The 23,771-nt window shown below is 35.4% G+C and overlaps 4 protein-coding genes across 6 annotated transcripts; 2 read left to right on the forward strand and 2 right to left on the reverse strand.

Moving 5' to 3' along the window:
- Positions 1-3,307: 3,307 nt before the first annotated feature.
- Positions 3,308-12,597, reverse strand: LOC112457339 (thyrotropin-releasing hormone-degrading ectoenzyme-like). The gene is made up of 15 exons (XM_025020328.1): positions 12,320-12,597; positions 11,379-11,592; positions 10,423-10,764; positions 10,165-10,320; positions 9,723-10,031; positions 9,318-9,501; positions 8,412-8,840; positions 7,432-7,636; positions 6,549-6,802; positions 5,059-5,249; positions 4,694-4,858; positions 4,395-4,562; positions 4,153-4,225; positions 3,897-4,001; positions 3,308-3,557 (listed from the first exon to the last, which is right to left on the reverse strand). The coding sequence occupies exons 1-15, from the start codon at positions 12,339-12,341 to the stop codon at positions 3,489-3,491; spliced, it is 2,886 nt and encodes a 961-aa protein (XP_024876096.1). The 5' UTR covers positions 12,342-12,597; the 3' UTR covers positions 3,308-3,488.
- A 3,913-nt stretch (positions 12,598-16,510) lies between these two features.
- On the forward strand, positions 16,511-20,379 carry LOC112457366 (homeobox protein Hox-A10a-like). 2 transcript variants are annotated; one of them, XM_025020372.1, is made up of 5 exons: positions 16,511-16,685; positions 17,049-17,319; positions 17,751-18,055; positions 20,059-20,216; positions 20,289-20,379. In XM_025020372.1, the coding sequence occupies exons 2-5, from the start codon at positions 17,126-17,128 to the stop codon at positions 20,376-20,378; spliced, it is 747 nt and encodes a 248-aa protein (XP_024876140.1). In that variant the 5' UTR covers positions 16,511-16,685; positions 17,049-17,125; the 3' UTR covers position 20,379. The 2 variants fall into 2 exon arrangements, with proteins under 2 accessions (XP_024876140.1, XP_024876139.1); XM_025020371.1 differs by lacking the exon at positions 16,511-16,685 and having other exon boundaries at positions 16,901-17,319.
- Positions 20,239-21,809, reverse strand: LOC112457367 (MKI67 FHA domain-interacting nucleolar phosphoprotein-like). Its single transcript, XM_025020373.1, has 4 exons — positions 21,607-21,809; positions 21,101-21,325; positions 20,912-21,020; positions 20,239-20,840 (listed from the first exon to the last, which is right to left on the reverse strand). Exons 1-4 carry the CDS (start codon positions 21,742-21,744, stop codon positions 20,596-20,598), a joined length of 717 nt encoding a protein of 238 aa, XP_024876141.1. The 5' UTR covers positions 21,745-21,809; the 3' UTR covers positions 20,239-20,595.
- A 201-nt stretch (positions 21,810-22,010) lies between these two features.
- Positions 22,011-23,209, forward strand: LOC112457322 (proteasome assembly chaperone 4-like). 2 transcript variants are annotated; one of them, XM_025020303.1, is made up of 2 exons: positions 22,011-22,128; positions 22,478-23,209. In XM_025020303.1, exon 2 carries the CDS (start codon positions 22,499-22,501, stop codon positions 22,898-22,900), a length of 402 nt encoding a protein of 133 aa, XP_024876071.1. In that variant the 5' UTR covers positions 22,011-22,128; positions 22,478-22,498; the 3' UTR covers positions 22,901-23,209. The 2 variants fall into 2 exon arrangements, with proteins under 2 accessions (XP_024876071.1, XP_024876070.1); XM_025020302.1 differs by having other exon boundaries at positions 22,011-22,116; positions 22,478-23,208.
- The last annotated feature ends 562 nt before the right edge of the window (positions 23,210-23,771 follow it).

Below are 23,771 nucleotides of genomic sequence, written 5' to 3' on the forward strand. Positions count from 1 at the left end.
TCCTCGAATAAACGTCAAGAATCACTCCTCGGAAGAGACCGGAAGAGATCAGCCCTTTTCAGTCACCGTATGACGCGACGTCGCCCTTCTTACTGGTTAGAGGAGACGCGAACGGTGGTGCATGGCGCTAGCCCGCTCGCTCGCTAAGTGACAACGGCTGGGCGGCGTGTACGACGATCTTTAACCCTCGAGTAGGTATATCTATCCCCGATCCAGCCGATCGGCCACGGTAACAATCCAATCCGCCGTTCAAGACTAAACCCGTAAGACCGAACCGAAGCGTTCGAACTGGGATCGGGCTTACTTTCCTGTGCAGTCCAATCCTCCTTCTCTTCTGCTCTCGCCCTCCTGGCGCACTCTTCTCCTACTCTACACGCCGCGCCGGGCCCACACCACTTCGTTTCCACCACTCTCCACCGCCATCGCCACCCATCGCAATGACCGAATCATTAACTTCAGGAAGGGTCCTGGCTCGCGCTCGAGCAAGGAGCACACGCGCAGGGAGCGCGTTTCGCCGAACCAAAGCGACGAGAGACTTCCTTCCTATTCCTTTCTTTCTTTCTTTTGCGCGTCCCTGTTGTATTTGGGGACACGGTAGCGCTCTTTGACCCCCTTTTTCGAGGGAAGAGGGTTCTGTCTTTAATCTCCTGACCATTCTTGTTTTTTTTGACTTTGCATGTTAACCGTGGAAAAGATCCCTATATATGGTCATGGTCCAACATTTTAAACATTTATTATTAAAAAAAAATATATATAAGGATTTTTATTTATATTATTTATTTTTTAATATCATGCAAAGAGTAATTTTTTGTAGCATGTACTATATACGACAGTTTAAAAACATTCAATTGAAAAGTTTCCGGTCTGAGCAAGAAAGAGCAAAACTTGTATAGTAGATTGACTCTAAAAAGAAAGATAGCAGAGGCTGCTGGCATTTCATCTAAACGTGTACACGCCATCCTACCTGAACATTTAGGTATTAGAAAATTGAGCGCGCGCGATGGGTGCCGCGTTTGTTGACCGTGGATCAAAAACGTGTTTGATTAGATATTTCGGAAACGTGTATTGAACGTTTTAAGCGTAATAAAAATGATTTTTTGCGGCATTTGGTTACTATTGATGAGACTTGGGTTCACCACTATACACCTGAGACAAAACAACAGTCAAAACAATGGATTTCGAAGGGTGAATCGACTCCGAAGAAGCTAAAAACAGTTTTGTCGGCTGGAAAGCCGATGACCACAGTTTTTGAGGATTTCCACGGGATAATTTTTATCGACTACTTGCAAAAGGAAAAACAATAAACGAGTATTACGTGGCATGGTTTATCATAACGTTTAAGCACCGAAATCAAGATAAAACGTTCGCATTTGGACAAGAAAAAAAATTATGTCCCACCAGGACAACGCGCCGGTTCACACGTCAGCAATCGCGATGGCAAAATTGCACGAATTACCGTATGAATTGATTTCCCATCCACTGTACTCTCCACTGTACTTTGAAAAAAATGGCTATCTGGGAAGAAAGTTTCATCGGATTCTGCGGTAATCGACGATATAAATGGCTGTTTTTCGGATTTAGACAAATCTTATTTCATCGAAGGCATGAAAGGTCTAGAAAAACGTTGTAGTAAATGTATTGAGCTGAAAGGAGATTATGTTAAAAAATAAATTTTATTTTGCCCAAAAAAATGTTTTCTTAACAAGGCCGGAAACTTTTCAATTAACCCTTGTATTAGAAAAAATTGAATTATTTTTTGAGCGTATATTAAAAAAAAATCTTTATTGTTAATTCCAAAACCAATGGTCGAAAGGTCTTGACAATTATAATTAACAAATATGGCCAATTAGATCGAATAAAAAAAATCTTTATCATATAAGTTTTTTTACTATCACATATGTCTTTTGATTAGGAATTTTAATTCGTATTAAATATATACGTTTATGTTTTTTTATCCTATATTTCATACGTGCAAAAATGATGTCGATGTTTCGTATTGTTGGTATACACATTACGAATGCAGCGTATATTCACATTAATCCATAAACTCAACCGTCGTTTAACATCTTACGTGACCTATACCAGAAACATTCTTCAAAAATGGACTTGAACACCACTCGTGTAACTATGCCGGTCAAAACAACTTAGCGTGAGATTCTTTTTCCAAAGGGTAACTATTCAGGCGTGAGAAAGTTACCAATCAACTTCCTTTAGCAAACTATTGTAATTTTGATTGACAAAGAGAGTATATGTAACTATTAGCATTTCCATTTTCAAATCACAAATAACTTTATTGTATATAAAAATTACATTTATTATAATAACAAAAAATAAAAAGATTTATAGCATTTACAGGTAGAAAAGTCAAGTCAATACCTGATTTAATTATAGTAATTTGATCAAGTTTGGTAAATTCAGACTATATATATATATATAAAATGTATTATAAATATATATTATAAAAATATGTACATATATTTTTTATATGAAAAAAAATAAATAGAGCGCATATTATTTTTGTTCAATGAACTGCATCGAGACTCATGCGGAATAAAAGAAGGTATCGTGCGAAGGAAAAGGTCCTCTTAAAGGGTCCTTCTATCTTGACTTCGGGTCCTCGGTGTTGCAGCGAATCCTCTCGATGCGGAGAGTCCGCTGCACACACTGCTTACCGGGGCGACCTGTGTGGCATGAGAACGGGGCCCGCTCTTCCCACATAATAAACGACTTCGAAGAACGGTAGTGGCATTGACCTGAATCTATTAGGGCTCTTCGGTTTGGCGGTATTATAACTGCTCGTGAATCAATCCCTTACGCAGCAACAAATTCCGACCACACGAAAGTCCGGCTCGTTACTGTCCGGTTAGGACCGGGGTACCGCCGTCACTTTTCGCAGCAAGAACTTCTCGCAACTCCCTCGTACCCCTTCGGGGGATGCTGACAATATCCCCCCGATGTCATCGCAGCGTCCGCGCCTTAGCATCGACGGTGACGCGATAGCTTCGAATAACTGATTACTTTTAATATCGAGAGATTGTCTTTGATTTTACAATTAGCTCGATATATTCGGAAGATAATCCCAAATAGGAAAAGTTAAAAATAAAAAATATTATTTTCTTAACTGAACTGCTTAATTTCAGAAATTCCGGTACATTATTATACATATATAATGCGTATTGCGTATTACATATGATACTTTGTTTTTTATATATTGTTTTATTTGCTATATTGTGCTGGAAAAAAATACTAGCAGCATACAATTCCTTAAAAGTTTTCTTTATTTAATTCTATAAAAAAATGCATATTCTTTGGATAAATTATTTTTATTAATAAATAAAAACTAATTCAGTAAGAATTTAGTTTTTGATTGCAACGTCATGGCATCAGAGTTTATATAAACTAATTATATGATAATTATTTGTAATAATTTTGTTCATGTAATCGCAGGATTGTATTGATTTGAATAAGTTTTTTACAGAGTATGTCTGTTAATTTCGTTTTCTGCAATTTCTTGTCTCGGCATGTCTCGTAGAAATTTCTTCTAGTATCTGTAACGTCTGCAGAAAAAATACATCGAAGAATTAGATCTTAACAGTTGGCAAATAGATTATTTTTTTAAATTAACATCATTATAAATTGTGAAACAAATAGATATATTTTATCGTATCCATTTTTTGTCTTTTTGTCATTTAAATAAACTGTAAGTTATAATAGACAAATTAAAGCAAGTACATTAGAATACATTAGATGCCATTAAGTTATAATTATCAATTAATGAAACCACATGCAAATGCGGAAACGTGCTGATTTTAATGCGAGAACCGAGTAATTTCATATAGTGTTTGACTTTACAGAATCCGTTTCACTTTTTGAGTATTCAGACTCGACAGTTATACCTCATTTTTCTGCTTCTTATACCACGCGACATTGGTCTCGACTCTATTAATAACTTTTCCAATCGCGATGTCGTACTTCTTGCCCTTGCCTCTCAATCCCAACAGCTGAGAAGAAAAAAAAAGAATGTGACTCTTACATAACGATTTGACACTTTTAACACCCGAGGTTTACATAAGTACATTGGTTTCCAGAGAAAAATATCATGGTTTACTTTTCGATCCCTGTTAAGTTTCACTGCTCGCGCAATTTTCTTACCCATTCCACATCCTCTTCTTTACGAATGCGTTTCGAGAAGGCATCCAATATTTCGATCAAGGAAACATTTGCGCTGGAAGTAAAGCAACGAAGATGTCGCAGCGAGACAATAGTAGTCGGACGATCGTATAAAATGTACAGAGAAAATAATCAATAATTATTAAATTTTCTCTAATTATTTCTAGAGTAATTTGAAACAGAATAGTTATTTTATTACCAGTTGAAAATTTTATTTAACTTACTAATTATTACTTCCTTCCTGATTTGTGAACATGTTAAACTTATTCCAATGTTGAGTTATAAATTCTATTGCAACGTGATATCCGTATGGATTCAACGCGATGGACCTTAGAGCTATTTCTACATATTCAGACGACACATTCCTCTGTGAATGTATTACAGATAAATATCTGAAATTATAATATGCAAGAAAAAGAAATTGTAATATACATTTAAATAATATATTACAATTCGAAATAATAAAAACAAAAATGCTTAGTGCCTTTCATACTGCAATTGTTAAGACTTTCGTGTGTCTCACCTTTGCAACAGACTCGCGTTAACATGACATCCCAATGCGAATGCGAGGGTTTTCTTATCGTGCGCTGCTGATTCGTTGTATCTTTTCAGGAGTGCCAGCCATTGTTCCTCCGTGGCGACTTTCACGAATGTGCAGTACGTCCAGCTACGAAATTCTTGTGGCAAACTAGTTTAACAGATAATTTTTCTTCTATAATCTTCTAAAGGTTATCGTTCGTATTGTCATTTAAATTTAATACAAAAGCAATTTCATGATATTCAATTAACGTTAACGCATATACGTGATAGACAAATCTTAAAAATGAGCAATTATATTTTTTATTAAATGTACAAATAGTATTTGCAGTTACTTCGCTAGGTACGTACGAATCTGATGACTCATTTCGTAGCATTTCTCGAGCAAAGTTAAGGACCGCCGTTAAACATGCTTGATAGTCTACCGAACATGCCGATTTCATTACGTTGATCTCGAATTCTGTCCACAGCGTGGGAGCCTTATATACCACCGTTGGTGCCGTCTTGCTGTACACCTTATCTATAAACTTGCACATGACGAACTGGAAGAAGTTGATTAAATTTCCGCTTTTTGTTTAAGTGAAAAAAAAAATGAAGAAACAGACTAAGATAAACATATTAAATTAAGCGAGAAAAATTAATCGTATCAAGCTCAAGATTTAAATATAAAATTATCTACAGACTTTTTTTTTCAATACGTGCTAGGTTTAATTAATTAGAATATTAAAAAAATAAAAATAGCTGTGACAATTCAAAAAGTATCCTAAAAAAGAATGTAACAATCTGATATTATTATTTCAAATAGAGTTGTTTTTTTTTTTCGCCGTATCTCGTTTTCTTGAAAAAGAAAAACTGTCTGTGTGTGTCGCTACCGTATCGAGAGCGAATATCACTCTCCCGTTTCAGGGGATTCCGTTTTCGTCTTTAAAAACATCAAAGTGTTCTTGTGAAATTGCGAGGAAGAAGGTAAAGTAACCGGCAGCGATATTTATCGCAACATTATAGAGATCTGCGGTTGATTCGCACAAGAAGTAAGAGTAAGTAATTCCATTTATCCAGAATTTACGAGCAATAAACCGGGTGGATTAAAACGCAGAGATACGCCGCAACGTATTTATTTAATTTGGCACGTTAGGTTTACGGACGTGGAGAGCGCCTGAAGAAACCGCGGGGCCCGCCTCTCGTGCTCGCGGTGGAGGCCTTCTCTCCTCTCGTATATTTTTGCAATAATGGCTTCTGTGAAAAGGGAACTGCTACGGCAATATTGGTCGGCGCGAGTGCTTAATTAAATGTTACGTGCCTCGTATTTCGGTGCAAATAATGATTGAGTCCTCCGACCTAATTGAGAATGTCGAATCGTAACGACGGCCCGATGGGCCGATGATCACTTATATATCTGTCCCAGGGATAATCATATGCTTTATAATGCCATACTTAAGCCTTAACTGCGCGTAATAACGACATAAGCCGGAATTGCATAGCGGACGATTTAGATTGCGCGAAGCAGCGTCGATTATATCTCGCATATCTTATCGCGCCGCGGCCGTATAAATTAATAATAAAGGGAAATGTGCTCGCCTTTGCAATCTCGCGCAAATCTACTTGGAAGGACGAATAAACTTGACCGGGAGTCGCGCAACTCTAGAATGTTGCGAAAATACCGCAGATATTTAAAGATTTTAAAGGGTTCACTGCTTCACATGTGTACGATCGTCTCTTTATCGAAAAAATGGTCGATGCTTATAATTGAAAAAAAATTACGCTTTAATTACAATTTATTATTTGAATATCATGCATAAATGCGTAACTTCAAATATCGCCTCGGCAGTTTCAAATATTACCTTGAACAAGTCCGAGTCCCAAAGACGACGCTGGATGGAAGTCAATAAACGCAACGCGGGTGTCCACAGTATTTCTCCACTTTCTGCTTCCACCTTCTCAAGAATATTCCACATAATTCTTTTATCAAGCAGCCCGGCTTTAGCTATCGCGAACGAGTCGGTTAGTAACTGCACTTTGGTTATTTCCGGTAGAACTCGAAAGGACTTTGTTAACAGTTTCCAGTTCTCTACGTCATAGTTGACACGGTACAATGCTGTAAATAATACGATAGATATAAACTGTTAATTAATTATTAGTAGTCTTATACATTCAGAGAAATGGACAGTTCGTTCAAAAATTAACAAATGGATAATCCGATATTTTTAATCGGCTTTTCATAATTCCGACTAAAAATATCGGATTATCCATTTGTTAATTTTTGAACAAACTATCCATTTCTCTGAGTGTATGGATAAGTTTAGAGGCGACAGTTTCCGAAAAGAATATTGTAGTTGTAGTTAGTAAATTATTAATCTTTCTCGATGTTACAATAAACGGGATTGTTCTTGATATTTGATTGTTATAGCTTCTAATGTCCGCGATTTACGATAGCGATAAGACGATTTTTTAACACCCTATAATATATAAAACAAGTTCTTTATGAATTTATGAAGTAGCTCGAGTTTGTTTCAAAGGCTGTATTCCGATATTCACTGTCAGTACTGAAAATCTATATTTTATGTCACGTATACTATACATTTTCAGTATTCAGTTTACTGACAGTTGCTGACAGTAAATATCGGAGTGCAGCCCAAATTGATCGACACTAGTTATTGTCGGTATAAAAATACTTTATGTATTATCTTCTTAATTGATCGGCATATGTTACGACAGTGATATTACCCGTTTGATTGATATTGAACAGAATCCACTGGTTGTTGGAAGTCGCCCGGCTCAAAGCAATATCGTTAATTTTCATGCGTTTCTTGACCATCCATGCCTTCGGCAGGGTATTACTAAATTGCTCTTCATTTTCGGTTGTCCACGTCAACGGGATGTGCCATAACTCTTCGCTCGTTCTATTTAGGCCATAATGATAAAATCGGTCCTGAAACACAAACATCGCATAATCGAGCAATTTTTATCGACGTCCACTCTAGACATTTTATAATTATGTTTTACTTCTTTATTTAATTTACTACTTTTCATTATCATATAGCTTTATTGTAATATTATAATAAAGATTATAAAAATTGCAGTTTTAATAATAAAGTTTTATTAATAAAAGATATCTGTAATGCTTTGTAGTTTGTATACCCTCTCTCATCAATTTTTATATAATAAAATTGTAATTTTACAACACGCATAAACATGCAAAAGTATGTTGAAGACATTGGAGTTGGAAGAAATATTGTCGATTATTTATCCAAACAAGTTGATATAAAAATTATCAATGTGTTAGCAATTTATATTTATAGTTATCTTCCAGTTAAAAAAATAAATTAGCACTAAAATAAATTTTGTCATATGCGTATGTGCCGCATTAAATGTAAAATAATGCATCGACACATTTTTTTTAAATATAAAGCCTCATTAATTTGAGAAATTGAAAAGCCATGCACGGTTAAATATGGAACCTATCAAATTTTTACTAAAAAAGAAGTTGATCCCAAATTAATCGAAGGATCCGAAAGAAATTGAGGCATTCTGTATAATTTATTCGTGAACTTAAACCACGGAACCTCCTTTCTTCTTGTTGCGCCAAGAGAATAACGATGATTAATGTCGTCGTAAATGCATTCCATCGATAAATAATTTGTCGTCGACGGAACAAGATGAAGAAATGCGCCTGGAGATCGATCTGCGATAAACATCGGACGCACCTGCGTAAGCTCGATCGCACCGGTTTCTCGATTCTGTTGGACGCGCAGGACCGGGAAGCCGGCCTGATACGTCCAAGTACGCATAACGTCCTTCATGCGGAGTCCTGGGGAAACCGGTAGCCCCTTCGCTCCATCGATCTCCACTTGAAAAACGCTCCAGAGATCCTCCTGATCGGCGTTGCGATAGTGGTACATGCGCATGTAGTGGCGCACAGACGCGAGGAAGATCCGCTCGCCCAGAAAATGATAGATCATGTGCGCCATGCAATTACCCTTGACGTACGACGTCGTATCGAAGATGTCGGTGAGATCGCTCAGTTTCCTCAGATCAATATGCAATGGGTGTGCCGCTTCGCCGGCGTCGCTGTTAAACACGTCGTGACACACGAGCAGGAAATAGGCCCGCAGGTCCCAGGATGCAGGCTCGACCTGGAAGATCAAGCAAGAATTAATCGCGGCACAGTCGGCCAAATGCCACAACACCCATAACTGCAACGATAAAATTCATTCTCATAAAATTATTAAAACACGATAAAGATATTGAAAAATCATCAATCAATTATTAAAAAATTGTTAAAAATAGAAATATCAACTATCGATTTTCTGTTTAATTCTGTTTAACATAGCTTCGCAAAATTTGTATAGTTTTTTAATGGTGTAAAAATTAATATTTATATATTTATAATAATAATAATAATATTAAAGTATTATTAATATTATCTATATATAATAATAAAACTTTTTGTACGAAAAAAAATTTTTTTTTTATTTAAAAGAATACTCAAACAATTTCTAAACAAACAAATTTCTTTGCTTTTGAAAAGCAAAATTGTTACGTGAAGTAATTAAATAATAAGTTTCAGATAAATGTTCTTTTTTTAGGAATTTGATTTATATCCACTTTACCGCATTTAGTGCTAGGATTCCGAAAAATGAAGCGAATCCTTCTTTCAACCACACTTCATCCCACCATTTTGGCGTTACCAAATTACCGAACCATTGATGGGCGATTTCGTGCGCTGCAATAATAGCCAATGACTTTTTGGTCTCAACAATACTGTCATCTTTCTTTATAAGAATAACTTCTTCTCTGAAAACATCAATATAACTTTTAATCTAAATTGCGCACAAAATTCTAATAATATTAATTTGCTGTGCGAGAAAAACATAACATTCTGAAGTAATTGCAATCACAAATTCTTATTGAGGAAAACCCGAATGCGAATCACGCTTAAAGACGACGATTCTTAGAGTATATCTAATACCTTTCGCAAAAAGGTTGAACTATTGCGGAAAAATAATTTCGTTTACCGAAACGTTATAAGGCCCCAATTTTCCATCGCGGCATACTCTAATTCAGGAACCACGATCACATCCAGTTTATCTAATTCGTAATAAGATCCGGTAAAATTCTGTATCACACGGAGAACCTTCGGTATCAGATCGCCGACGTATCTCGTGTCATTCGCGATCTCTTTCCGGAAAAAGATCGTGTGCGACGGTCGATCGCGGACGGCGACGTCGTAACTCGAAAAATCGGTGACCATAAAGGCGACCAAGTAAGTGGGCATCCGGAAGGTTTTCTCATAATGGTCCCAGACGTATCCTGGCATGCCGTGTCTGAGAAAAGGGGAGACTGGATTAAACTCGGATTATATTCTTTAACGAAACGATTGTAATTACTGTCGGGGGATGCGATTAGCGATGTGTACGTATGTTACTTATACAGCACAATTGAATTGCTCTCTTTTACATTTCCTCGGTGAATTTGCGCATGGAGTTCGAGTGCGATCGCATGTGTGACTTTCTGCCGATCGAGATGCGAAACGGCGTCTTGATCCACGGCTCGTCGAAGCACGGGTAAGCTGTGCGAGCGTAGTCCGGAGAGAAGTTCGACACCGCTATCCATCTGGGAAGAAATGTCCGCTTTCGCAATATGCAGGTATAACGTAAGTTGCGTTAAACATAACGTCGTAAAAAGAAGCAACACTTATGCACGAAATCGTAATACCTGGTTTCGTTTGTATCACTGTCGATGTACGAGCTCCTAAAAAATCCGTTTGCAGGTTTTTGATCAAGCGGGATCATATATTTTATGTGTAAAATGTAAATCTCCCTCGCTATCAATACATGTAAAAGAAAGACGTCGATAAAGCCCTCATCCGTTACGAGGTACGTGTTCATTAACTTCGTTGCATTCGGTGAACTGTATTCCTTCACGCTAATGTCTTGTATGAGGAGCTTGCGGGCGTGAAGTCGTACGTGCTTAGTCGATACTTTGGAATAAAATTGGATCTGTGCATCGCCGATCATTGTGAAATTTTTCTCTTCTAATATGGGTAGTATTTTCAAACTGCAGTGAAGAGAGAAAAATTGTAACATGATATTAAAAACTAAGATGATTAACTAAGAAGAATTAACATTATTATTATTTTATTTGTATGTCTTAAAAGTCCATATTTTTATCGTTTCCATTTCGTTTTTATTGTTGCATTTATTATTTTATTTGTTATTCTAAATGTAAATATCTCATTTTCTGGCTATTACCGTGTCTATAGTTTCTAATATTAATCCTAGCCGTAGTCTGACAAGTAAAACAAATGAGATTAAGTGCTGCAAATATTTTAGTTTAAGTCTGCGATGTCAGTCACTAATGATAGATGCGGCGCGGACAGAGAAGACGACATCAGTCAAAGACTAACACAGTGACAAATTTGTCAATATAACATATTATTTCAACTTTAAATATAAAATAAGAGAAGACGCATTTATTTAAATATTATACCGCAGCATTTAAATAGCTTTCCTCTTTTGTTATGTCATAGCTTTAATTTTTTAATATTCGAAAAATCTTTAAAATTTTAGAGAATAGTCAAAGATCGCAGCGAGCAGAACATTTTCTCTTCGTTGTTTTTAATGTTTCCGGTGATCAATGATCGGAAATATATCGCGTTGGTGTGTGCTTACGTATATTCTAACGGTAAAATCTGATCGGACAGTCTCTCCAAATGGGCCATTTTGCGAGACTTCCCACCGGTCGACCCCCTGTATCTACCATCCCGCCGATTTTCCATGCTCGAACTGACGAACCAGTAAATGATCATCGAGCCGACGCAGATGAGTATCACCACCGCGATTCGCGTTCTCACGTGCCATCCACGCCTAACGTAAGCCGGAATTTCTGAAGCATTTTTTCCATGAGTTTAAAATTTTATTTATTTGTTCAACAAGATAGGCAAGATAATAGCAAAGATTATAGTTTTCAATCTTAATGTCTGTTACTTTGATTAGAATTAGTGATACGTAGTCATACCTAGCTTGTCTTTGATTAATCTATATTAGCTTTTCTGGTGGAAAAATGTCTCAGAATTTTTTATATTATTAATCAGAATTTCTATGAAAATTTTAAGATCTTAGAATTTCAAGATTTTCTCAGATTTTCTATACAAATTGGAACATTTTTTAGAAAAACTCAGACAAAATAATAATGAAATATTTCAGATTTTTCTTACCAACACATCTTTGTAGAAATCTGAATAAATATGAGAAAATCCGCGCAATTTATCAGAAATTTTCATACATACAGATACTGAAATATTTCAAAAATCCTCATCCAAGTATTTCTTGAAAGTATCTGAGAAATTTGATATATTTTTTCAGTATTTCTTACAAATGTAAAGTATGAGAAATTCTTAGGAAATTTCTAAGAAAGTATAAGAAATTTTTTTCACCAGGGTTCATCTTTGCGAAAGAAATAATTATTCTGTGATTTTTATAAAACACTGTACAAGTTGTCGTGTGTTACATACGATTGATTGAAATATGATGAATATATGTGTTTCTTGTATCGCACGTTTACAAATTACATTTTTTAACAAGCTCTTCTTTCGACGCAACCCTGCTTTTACCTTGCGTCGGGTTATCCTCCATGCTTGCCGGCGACGAAGAGCTACGCTCCCGCAGGATCTAGCGATCGAACGAACATCGCCACGACGGGTAACTAGCGGCTACTGCGTCCGAAAAGCAGAAAACGGCGTCAAGGGCTTGTGGTTCGACCAGATACGCCCGCCAAAAATACACCGGCAGACACTTGTACATTTCCCTCCTCTGTACTTTACACCGACGTTTACTGTCGATCGCCATTTGCCCGAAACTTTTTTGCGGGCCGTCCGTCGTCGTGACGAGTGCGCGTCTCGTTATGCAACGCGTCGTCGAGAATACACGAGCAGCGCCGTCATCTCGCGTTTATAATTTATAGGCTTCCGGTAAATAGCCGAAGGGGAAGTTCAGGGTCATTTCGTCCATTAATCATCGCGCAAGCATGATAGACAAAATTGGCTGGTACCAGAAAACAATTCTCGCTGGTACATGTATAACGTTTGCGGAATACTGCAAACTTGAAGGTGATGAACGTTTAATTAGACGTCTACGAAGTGTAAGACTATATCAATTAATCGACTATATTTCAAATCGCTTGCTATTTATAGTTAAAGTTTATAGATATAGTATAAAGTTACAGTACACGAAAAAAAATGATGTTGTATCAACAGCATCAGTGTAAGTTGAGATAATATCTATTGATGCAACATCAATATTAATGAATAAAAAACATCAAATAATTATTTTAATAATATAAATATTTGGTTCAATAATATCCAATTGAATTTATAACTATGCTTGCGGCAACCCGAGACGTCGACGTTTAATTGAAACATTATTTTTTTTCTGTGTTACAGTTTCTTCATAGACTGACAGATATTTTTACAAGACACAATATAGGCTTCTTTAAATTCTTTAAATTACCGTATAAGTGCAATTTTTCACAAGTTATGAAATATGGCGGTTTTTTATCAATTATTATTTAGCAACTTAGAATTATTTGTGATTTTTGCGTCAACGGGCAGTTAATTCGTTTAGTAGACCGATTGGATAATCGCGAGCCACACGTGGGTGTCTAATGTATGCTTAATGTGCTGCGACTATGGCCCGTAGATATGTCGGCATTAGCATCTAACTTTTGAATTAGTTGCATGAGAATCGTTGCTCGGTTGCTGATGAGAAAGCCAGACACCTACACTCATGGATTTATACTCGAAAGGAAGACTCGACTGAGCCCGCAACAAGTGTTCATTGTGGGATTTTACTTTTTTCACGTTACGTCCCACGAAACTTGGGACTCAGTTTCATATAAGAAAAGAACTTTAGTTTATGAGATATTGTCTACTCTGATCATTTTTCTTGAAAAATAATCGTGGGAAAAGGAAGCTTCTATCTTTAATAATTCAGTTATTAATAAAAATTGAAATTTACCGTCACTCAAAGAAATTCAGTGACTATAATTGTAAGCTATCTGAACAATACCTATTGATCTTCAACGCAACCGTAATAATTGTTTTCTTATAGAGCAAAAAGCTCTTATTTTTCAAGGAATGTCAATTTAGAAAATTAAGAAAATTGACTCGAAGTTTAGCTTTATTTTGAAAAAACGTATTGCATATTTTAAAACTTTATTTTTATATTATTAAAAAGAAGATATTAAGATACAATTCCCAGAGAGCACTATAACGTCTCGAAATCGCTTAAGAGACGTCTAAGATTTCAAAGACATCTCATGAAATTATTAGAAAAATATAACTGTATGTCTTCGATATATTGTTTTAAGATATCTTTAAAATGTCTTATTTGAGATTGATATTAGATGTATGTAATTTTGGTCAGTAATAGCTTCAGGTAGTAATATATACATGTCCAAACAAAAAGAAAGCTAAGAAACGCTTAGTGAAACTGATGATTACAATTACTAATATGTCAATAATTTAATACATAATTTTGATAACAATAATTTAATATCTTTATCAAAAATTTTATATAATTCAAACTTTATATAATTATTAATAGGCAAAGAATTTATATGTGTGTATATGTACGCAGAGACAGTCACTAAAAATTTATAACAAATTTTGTAATTTTTTAAATATAATAAAACATACATCAATAATATAAAACTTTTCTCTTGCAAATAAGAGAACTTTAAGTTTGTGAGTTTTAACTGCGAAAAATTTAAATTCCGAGAGATTAACAAAACATTATATATAGAATATAATTAGGAATAAAGTGTGAAGAACAAATCATAACTCTTAAGTATTTTAGTTTTAAAAATTAGACCTTTATTATTTCTTTTCTTTTATTTACATCATGAGCAGAATTATCACATTCATAATTTTAAATAGACAAAATATTGATTAAAGACCAACAGTTTTATGAAAGAGCTCGTGACTGTCAAAATTTGGATGCAATGGATAATGTAAATAGCTATACATGTCACAAAAAATATCCTATAAAATATAACTCAAAAAATCTTAAAGATTTCTTTTAATATCTTTTGATAAAATTTTAGATAGATATCTGAGTTATATTATTCTATATAAATATTTATCTTTCTTTCTCTAGACGATACAGAGATATCTTATTCATCTTTTTTTCTGAGATGGAAAAATTAATATGTCATGTGATTAACAATAATGACGGTATTTAAATCGTTCTTTATAATTTTGCGAATTAAATTAGTGTTTTATTTTTTATCTAGTATGGAAGATGTTAGAGAAGCTAGTGCTGCGACACGTGAAATTCGGGAAACGCGTTTCCGAGCGGGCGTTCCCGTCCTCGCAGACTGCTCGGCACCACTTCGCGGCTAGGAGTGTCTCGTGTTTCAAGGAATCTCACTTCCTGTGCCGAGAGCCGAGTGCTTCGACGAGGTGGTGGGCCTCTCGTTGCGTCTCTTTCGGCATCGTGCAAATGTGAGCTACATTCGGAGGGGGTGGCGAGCGCTCGAGAGAGAAAGCCAAACAATGTCGATGACTAATGGAGACTCGTGACCCTCGGGAAGGAATCGACCCTTCGAAATACCGCGTCGGGGTCCGGCCGGTGGTGGTGTCCCATCCACCCATTTTCTCACTCTCGCGCGGCCGTCACCTTTCGCTCTTTCTCTTTCTCTCTCTTTCTCTCTCTCTCCTCTCTTTACCCCTCTGTTTTCTTAGGTGGGCCCCTACCGAGATTGACTTACGCTCCTCGTTGATGGAGTAATGGCCATCCTCAATGAAACACCAACGACGAAATCGTGAATGAATCGGCTCGGCAAAGGAAACAGTTTGATTCCTTTTCTCTGCAGCTTTCTTATCTTCGTCGATTTCCTACTAAATTCTTAAAAAATTTAAAATTTGTGACAACCGAAACGAATGATTTCTTCCTTTCTAATATAGCATTACACACTTGTCTCATAGTCGGAAGTTAGTATCATATTTCAAAATGGGGGAGAAATCCGGATCACGTTTGGACGGTGGTGTGCTACTATAAATACTATATATATAAAAACAAATATATATTAATGTAATTTAAACATAAAATGATTAATTATTTAATGATTTTATTTAATTATTCAAATGATATAAAATATTATTGATTAAAATATAAACCTTTAATTTTAACTCAGTTTTTCTTTATCTTATCTAATTATCTCGACTTAAAGAAAATTGTTTGGCAATTTTAAGACAAAAGGTACAAAAACATATGTTTAAAATATATTTTAACTTTACAAAGTAAGTTTTTAGATATTAAACAAATAAATTTTAGAATTAATATAGATATTCTAATTATCTGAAATATATTCCTAATTGGCTATTACTTGTCTCGTTCGACACTCGTGGAAACACATTACTGGAAACTTATTGTTAGCGGTACTCAGATAAAACAATTCGCAAAAACAACGCTCTTCACATACGTTGTATAAAATTCTCTCAATTCCCGACAAATATATAACTCGGAGCAAAAAACTCAGCTGCCGTTTCGTGTGTCACCATTTCGAATTCTTTCGCGAACGCCGACCAGCCACTTTGGAGGCTGCGAGGAACGATTCACGCTGGAGGGATTGGCCTGGCCAAAAAGCCGAGGGAAACGTAGAAGAAGATTCCGGAGCTTCCGTGGCCCTACTCCTACGACTCTCCTCCGAACGTTCTCGGCGTTCTCCACGACATTCTCGCTGCCCTATGACGGCGCCGTCACATGTGCTCCGTTTGACATTTCCGAGTAGGCACTAACGCAATTCGCATCCATCCGCGCGCGGAGTGATTCTACGATGAACCTGTGCTCGCTTATCAACGAGATATAGTGACAATTAATAGATATTACATATCTATCCATTGTGATGGAAATTTAACGTTACCACCTGAAATAATATTTTAACGCAAATTCGGAATTTTACGCAATCTTATCAAGAAAGTAAATATAAGAACCGTAGCGAAAAAATACGAGCAAAGAATATAAGAAAGATCATTATCTAATATTTAATTCGTTTCTTTTGTAACGTCCGATTTTCTTTCTGAACGGATATAAGTGTTATTAGGAACTTATTCTTCCTAATATTCTTCCGCTGTTTTCTTTTTCATATAAGTATAGATGAAAAAGATAAAAGAACAAAGAAACATAAAAATGAATAATCATTGAGAAATCATTGCCGATTGTTTTGCGCTTGATAATTTTTCTTTATTGATCCTTTCCAAAGAGACTCGTATAAAGAATTCGCAAATTGTGGCACGCTGAAACTGTCAAAATCTTTATTCGTTACTATGTCGTGGTCGAAAGATACGATAGCGAACAGCCATCGGATATCCGACAATTTCGAATTACCGCCGACACCGCCAACACCGTCGTCTCTACATATGGAAGGGCAGAACGCGAGATCAGCAACAGGTTGCGAGACCTCGTGGTACCACAGGTGGTCCTGGAGCAACCCGTCAAATCCTTGTAGCGGATTCGACATTGCGACCGACGATACCGCTCGTTTAATCCCGCCGCCTTACATCGTGAATTTTCTCCAAAACACCGACAGCAATCAGAATTATCGCACGTGCAGGTAAGAAATGTTAAATCCGATGGGACGCGTGGCGTATAATTAATATTTCTTCTGGCATCTTACTTATTTACTATCTGAGTATTTTATTTAGTCAACATAAAAAAATTCTTTAAAGACAACTCTTAAAAACATATGTTTACATTTATGAAAATGTTATGTATATTTTGCACTCTAAAGAATATCTATTCAAAAATATCTTGCTTTGATAAAATAAAAAAATGAATATTGTGACTCATAATTTCTAAAGTCACGTTATTCTTTGATAATTATTGTACAATTAACAGCTTTTAGAGTTTCTATTATAATTTGTTATTTCTCCAAAATAGATAAAATTAGTAATTTTTTTTATCATAATTGTGTCGCGCAATTATTATTACGATGTATTAAATCTTATATAATTATGTATGACTATAACATTTAATTTTCGTAAGATGGGAGCAATATTCCCAGCAAGATGTAGCAGATTTTCATCCAATAATCGAGCAATTAAATGAAAAGGAAGATGAGAGATCTTTGAGTAAACCTGAAAATTTATTATACGAGAATAATCAAGATCGCCGTGTGACGACGACGACAAACACGGGAACGACGTTTCGCACTTGGGAGATGCCTCATTTGCAGAATATGGACTGCGAGCATGAGAGCAAGTATCAATCTTGGCAGGATTCGCAACATAATGAGAATCATGCGAATTCGTTCTTCGGAGAAAATACACGTCCGCATCAACGAGAAAAAGGTAATGCGTTATTTCTTAATTAATGACCCCAAGAGAAAGCCCCAATTTCACCAACCACGGTTAGCTTAACCGACGGTTAAAGTTAGCAGGATTGACCAATAGAAATGAATCCACCCTGCTAACTTTAACCGTCGATTAAGCTAACCGTGGTTGGTGAAATTGGCTCTGTGAAAACCTATATATATATTAAAGCTATACTAAATTAAAATTATGTTAAAGAAGTTCTGTGAAAGAACCATTCACCATTCAGATAGAAATTGATTAAAACTTGTTGGAAAATAGTTTTAATTCTATTTAAATTATTCTGAAGCAATAAATCAAACCGTTATACAAATTCAACAAATTCTAATAGCTGTGCACAGCTGTGCGTAATAAATTAGCTGGAAACATATTCCGAGTCGTAGCTTCGACAGATTTCTGACGTAAATCATTGACAATACAGTTGGAAGTTTTATGTCTTTAGTGTCGCCAATGCGGCCATAACAGGCCCAGTACAATCTAAATGTTTATCGGAAGTCTAACTGCATCGAGCTGGTATACATCTTGCATAAACGTCATGTATCTCTAGTTATTACATTGATATTTAACGTATTCTGCCTACACTGCTATTTGTTGAACAGCAAATAAAACTTTTACGTCGAGAACTGTTTCTGACATGAACTGAATAGAACAAATAACGAAATCATCAATAAAACTAAAATTAATTAAAATTAAAATCGGTATCTATATCTTTTTTCCCATTAGAAATTTCTAACATCTTGATTAACACATTGTCTATATTAACATTGTTGAATATTAAACGTTAATTAAGAGAAGTATTATGAATGATGACAGGAATCCAAAACGGTGAAGAATGGCTGCAATTAATATTCCAATAAAATCCACGTGCTTTATTTTACTTCTATGTATTGACAAGCAGTGCAACTTTATGACACAATATTTTTTTACTTCTTTATTTAGAGACTTTTCTAATCAGATAACTTTCAAATATAAAAAAAAGTTAAATTGAGACGCTTTAATTTATGGAATACTGTATCATATTTTTATCGTATGAACGTCAATATACATTAAGCCATTCCGAATTTGTAAATTGGTAGCGTCAAAATGTGTGGCTTTAGCTACTTCGTTTGATGTTACTCTCGTGTTGCTCTCGATAGTGGCCATCGATGCGGGCCGCGGGCTAGAGATCCCGCGATTGACGTCAGCTCGGCAATTACAGCCGAGATAGCGGCACGGAAGCAAAGTTAAGGGCCTCGAGAGCCAGAGCGTGCGCGCGCGCGCGAGAGAGAAAGAGAGCCTTTCGCTCTCTCGACACGGCCACGTGTCGCATCGCGGTATAGAGAAGCGCGCTTCCAGCAAAAGCGGGTTTCGCAAGCGGGCTTCGGTGCATCGTACATGCGCGGTTATTTTCATCTGAGGCCGGCGACAAAAAGTCGCCGACGAGCCGCGAAATCTTGCCGCGGAAAACCACGTGGCAAGAAGATCGAGCCGGATGATGAACGCGTTATGTCACCATCCGGAGGAAACTGGATCATTAAGAGATATGCTCTTAACGGTCTTAACGCAAACGGGAAGGGTGGGAGGAATTAAGGGCATATATCAGAAAACACTCTCTTCAGATAGTACATGAGCTCGTTTTTTTTTCTAATTACACTTTACTATGCTTTCTATACTAAAATTCAAGCGAATATATCGGCTTGAAACATAAGAATTACGTTCATTATAAATTCCATATTACTGTCCTGAATAATATATATAAAACTACTTTTTTGCATTTAAATTGCATTTAAAATTATCTATCTATATTTGTATAGATTTTTAATCATTGATATATTCTTTGCGAAATTAGACGAAAATAAGACTAAAGAGATATAGAAAGTATAGCTAATTAAAATTGAACATGTAAACATATTTCTTCGATAGAATATATTTAAGATTTGAGGATTTTGCTAATCTGAGTAAAGTGCGTTGCTACGATTTATTATTTGTTCTGTTGATCGCAGAAACAACAAAGAGGACAAGCGACAAGCCGCGGAAGGAGAGAACCGCGTTTACGAAGCAACAGGTCCGACATCTCGAATGCGAATTTGCTCATAGCAATTATTTGACACGTTTGCGCCGCTACGAAATTGCCGTAGCATTGGATTTGACGGAACGTCAGGTAGATTATAAGCAATTAAATGGAATGTAGAATTTTTGTATCTTTTTATCGGTAAAATCATATTTCTTACAGGTGAAAGTGTGGTTTCAGAATAGGCGCATGAAATGGAAGCGAACGAAAGGGAACGCGGCTACCGTACAGGAAGCAACCACTGCATCGTGACATATATTCTTCGAGTGCGTTAATTAATTAATTCAGATTTAATTGTACATAATTTATATAAATGCAAATCATTCAGTTTAGAATTTTATCCAATGTTCCAGACATTTGTAGAATATGGTGTCGTATATAGATGAATTCCTATTGTTTATTTAATGCAAGTAATCAATTATATAAAGTACTTAAAAATAAAATAAAGCTAGATATCTTTAAATATTTGTTACGTTTCCGGTGCATCGACGGGTTGAAATTTCATGCTAATTCCCTTGTCTTTTAGTTTACTTTCTAATGTAGAAAGTTTCCTGAGCGATCTCTTAACGTATCTCTCATGATCCTCAGCACTTTGAGTCCGATTTCTACGCAGTGTTACCTCTTTTCTTTTCACCAGTCTGGGATATTTATCTTTCGACCAATTTACGCCTGCGAAAAATCCGAAGTGCTGCTTCTCAGGTGGAATATATGTAGCTAAAAAAAGGCATTCGTAAAGAAAGGCAATTAACTAGGAATATTAATGTAAATATAAATAAAGCAAATACCTTTTAATAATCGGCCGCACATGAGATAATTGTTCATGGTGTCTGCTGCAATTCTAGCAACATCTGGATGAAGGAATTCAACATAGCCATAGCCACGACTACTGCCGGTCTGGAAATATATATATTTTTTAATAAGCTCATTACATACAGTCATAAAACAGTTAACAATTTATTTAAACATATACATACTCTTTTAGATCTTGCTATTCGTACTCGCGTTACATTCCCAAACTGTTTGAAATAGTCGTTCATTTGTTCCTCATAAAATCCATGAGGTATGTGCCCTACATAGACCAATCCTCTGGGTCCCAATTTTCGCGCTTTGAACTGTTTAGATTTAGATTCAGGTCCAGTTTTGGGTTTTGCTAAACTCGCCTCCTTCTTCTTGGCGGCTTTAGCTTCCGCTCTCTTTTCCTAGAAGAAAAGAATATTTATTGTTAAATATAAACACTTGCTAGCCTAGCAATTTAAATCTATGTTAAGAATTTTATTCAAGCAATTGTGTCACAATTCGTAAAAGGGCAACAATCATTATAACAATTACTAATTCGTTAATAAGTTAAATAACAGCAATAATAGCAGAGCAATATAAATTAGCACAAATATATAATAAAATAATTTGATAAATACAAAATAGCACAGAAATAAAATTAAAAAGCAACGGATACGTTTTCTATTGGAGGTTATGTCGATACCTTGAAAACTTGCTTGACATTTTTCACAGCCTTCTCGAGGCTGGCGCCTGCTTTCGGTTTCAATATCTTCTGTTTGCTCTTAACAACTCTTCTCAGGACCGACTCCTTGGATGCCGCGTCTTCTTTTTTTGTCTTCATATTTCGATCAATCAATCGATCAAAACACTAAACGTTTCAACGCCGCCACGTGCACGCAATATAGGTTATAGAAAGAGACAGTGCATATACAGATTCGAGGATGCGTTCAGAAAACAACAGAATTCAGTGATAGGTGGTGATTGGTGATAGGCTTCTGGAAAACTGGATCTTTGATTGGTAGGTTTACAATTCAATAAGCCAATCACAGGCAATGGTTACTAAATTGTTACGTTTCCTGAACGCAATTTTTAGGCACAGTGTGTGTCACGATGGCGTAAATAATATTTATGCTGGAATACAAAAATTGCACTGTTAGCTCCTGAACTTGGAAGTCAGCCAAGCTTCGTATACTTCAACTACTTGAAAATCAAGGTTATCAATCAGGTTATTTATCTTTACTGACTTAGGTTTTTTTAACAGTCTGGTTTATGTCAAGATTTACATCACTAGCAGAATATTCCCTTTGTGCTATGAATTTAAGTCTTATTTACCAAAATAAAGTATAATACTTGGTCTTTTTAAAGAAACTGATTACTGAAGAAGATATTTAAATATATAAACTTAAAACTTACAAAAAATTAGAATATCTTATTGTCTCAAAGTATTCATATAATTTCAGTATATTAATACATCAACATGTAACATTGTTCTGATGAATTTCACTTATCTTTTCATTTTTTTTTTCTTATAATTTTTTATATATAATTTAACTTTAAAATTATGTAATCCATAGGTAAGGGAACCAAAATAAAGGATGGCAAATGTGACGGAGAAAAGATCCGACGTGGAGTTACTACCGTGCAGCTTCAAATTTCATGACTTTACTGCCAAAGTCAGCGATGTTAATATTAATTGCCAGATAATAAAGATGGAAGATTGCTTGTATCTGTGGATTGGAGATTCCGCTAATCGCATCATGGGAGATCTGTCTTTTGCTCTTGCGTCAAATCTTGAGAGACAGCAGCCTATTGCGACTAAGATCATGGGTTCTGTAGCCGATGCGACATCCATGAACATGGCTAAGAGATTGAGCATGAAGTTTGGAAAACCAATATATGTTAGTTTTAACATAACTGCAGACAACATAGTATTGCCAGGAATCGAAAGAAGAATCCAAGAGGAGTTCAAGACACATGCAGATCTACTAAGTTTTTGACTTTGATTATTGACAAACAATTCTCGAGATACTTAAAGATACTTTTGTATATAATTAATATCTTTCATACATTGTGTAACTTTTCTTATTAATAAACTTTTAATATTTGAAATTATTTAACACCGTTAATGAAGAATAATCTTTATAAAGAATAACATGATTATTTGTCAACTATTATAAAAATGGGAATAGATTACATAGTAATTTATTAGTTCATTAATAGAGAAGCAAATATAAATTTTTATATGTATAGTTTCATAAAGAATGCGTGCGCGAAAATGTGAATGTGTGAGAGAAATAGAAATATATTTTGTAAAAATAAAAATGTTTTGCATAAATTTTAAATAGCCTAAATTAGTAAATAAAAATTAAAAATAAAAGCTGATGTAAGCCCTAAAAAATTTTCATAATTAGAAAAATCTAAATCTCAAAAATGACCAATAATAATTAGCTTTGCGAATTTACATATACTATCAAATGTGTATGTTTACCTATATATTTTATATGCGTAATCGCAATACGTTAAAAAAATATTGCAGCGATATGTTTTAAAAAGAAACTAAACGAAAAAAAATTCGACTTGGTCAAATGGCAATTGATTTTTGCTTTTAGACAGAAAATTGGCTTTTTTGAACATTCAACAATCGATGCGCGAATATCTCGGCAGAGAGAAGTCGGAAATATCCGTGGCTAGTTCAAGTTCAAGGTGTATGTAAGAAGAGGCGCCAGTAGACGTCCAGAGCGTTCAGGCTTCTCTCTCTATAGATTTATTCCTCGCAACTACACTATTGTGTACTATCTGCACTTAAAATGAAATAGATATATGGCTACACAATGAAAAAGAAAGAGATGAGATGAAACGTACAAGAAG

The sequence above is a fragment of the Temnothorax curvispinosus genome, unplaced genomic scaffold (genome assembly GCF_003070985.1).
Source record: "Temnothorax curvispinosus isolate PA1 unplaced genomic scaffold, ASM307098v1 QBEX01007734.1, whole genome shotgun sequence".
Taxonomy (NCBI): domain Eukaryota; kingdom Metazoa; phylum Arthropoda; class Insecta; order Hymenoptera; family Formicidae; genus Temnothorax; species Temnothorax curvispinosus.

What these genes read in the sequence shown, in the direction of transcription:
- LOC112457339 (XM_025020328.1), bottom strand. Translation starts at nt 12,341, where the DNA reads ATGGAGGATAACCCGACGCAAG. An exon ending in CGCAAATTCACCGAGGAAAT is followed by an intron (nt 10,032 to 10,164) that starts GTAAAAGAGAGC and finishes CCCTTTTCTCAG; the next exon opens with ACACGGCATGCCAGGATACG. An exon ending in GTGCGATCGAGCTTACGCAG is followed by an intron (nt 7,637 to 8,411) that starts GTGCGTCCGATG and finishes TTTGTGTTTCAG; the next exon opens with GACCGATTTTATCATTATGG.
- LOC112457366 (XM_025020371.1), top strand. Translation starts at nt 17,033, where the DNA reads ATGTCGTGGTCGAAAGATACGATAGCGAACAGCCATCGGATATCCGAC. An exon ending in CAGAATTATCGCACGTGCAG is followed by an intron (nt 17,320 to 17,750) that starts GTAAGAAATGTT and finishes AATTTTCGTAAG; the next exon opens with ATGGGAGCAATATTCCCAGC. An exon ending in TCCGCATCAACGAGAAAAAG is followed by an intron (nt 18,056 to 20,058) that starts GTAATGCGTTAT and finishes TGTTGATCGCAG; the next exon opens with AAACAACAAAGAGGACAAGC.
- LOC112457367 (XM_025020373.1), bottom strand. Translation starts at nt 21,744, where the DNA reads ATGAAGACAAAAAAAGAAGACGCGGCATCCAAGGAGTCGGTCCTGAGA. An exon ending in GAATAGCAAGATCTAAAAGA is followed by an intron (nt 21,021 to 21,100) that starts GTATGTATATGT and finishes ATATATTTCCAG; the next exon opens with ACCGGCAGTAGTCGTGGCTA. An exon ending in GTGCGGCCGATTATTAAAAG is followed by an intron (nt 20,841 to 20,911) that starts GTATTTGCTTTA and finishes GCCTTTTTTTAG; the next exon opens with CTACATATATTCCACCTGAG.
- LOC112457322 (XM_025020303.1), top strand. Translation starts at nt 22,499, where the DNA reads ATGGCAAATGTGACGGAGAAAAGATCCGACGTGGAGTTACTACCGTGC.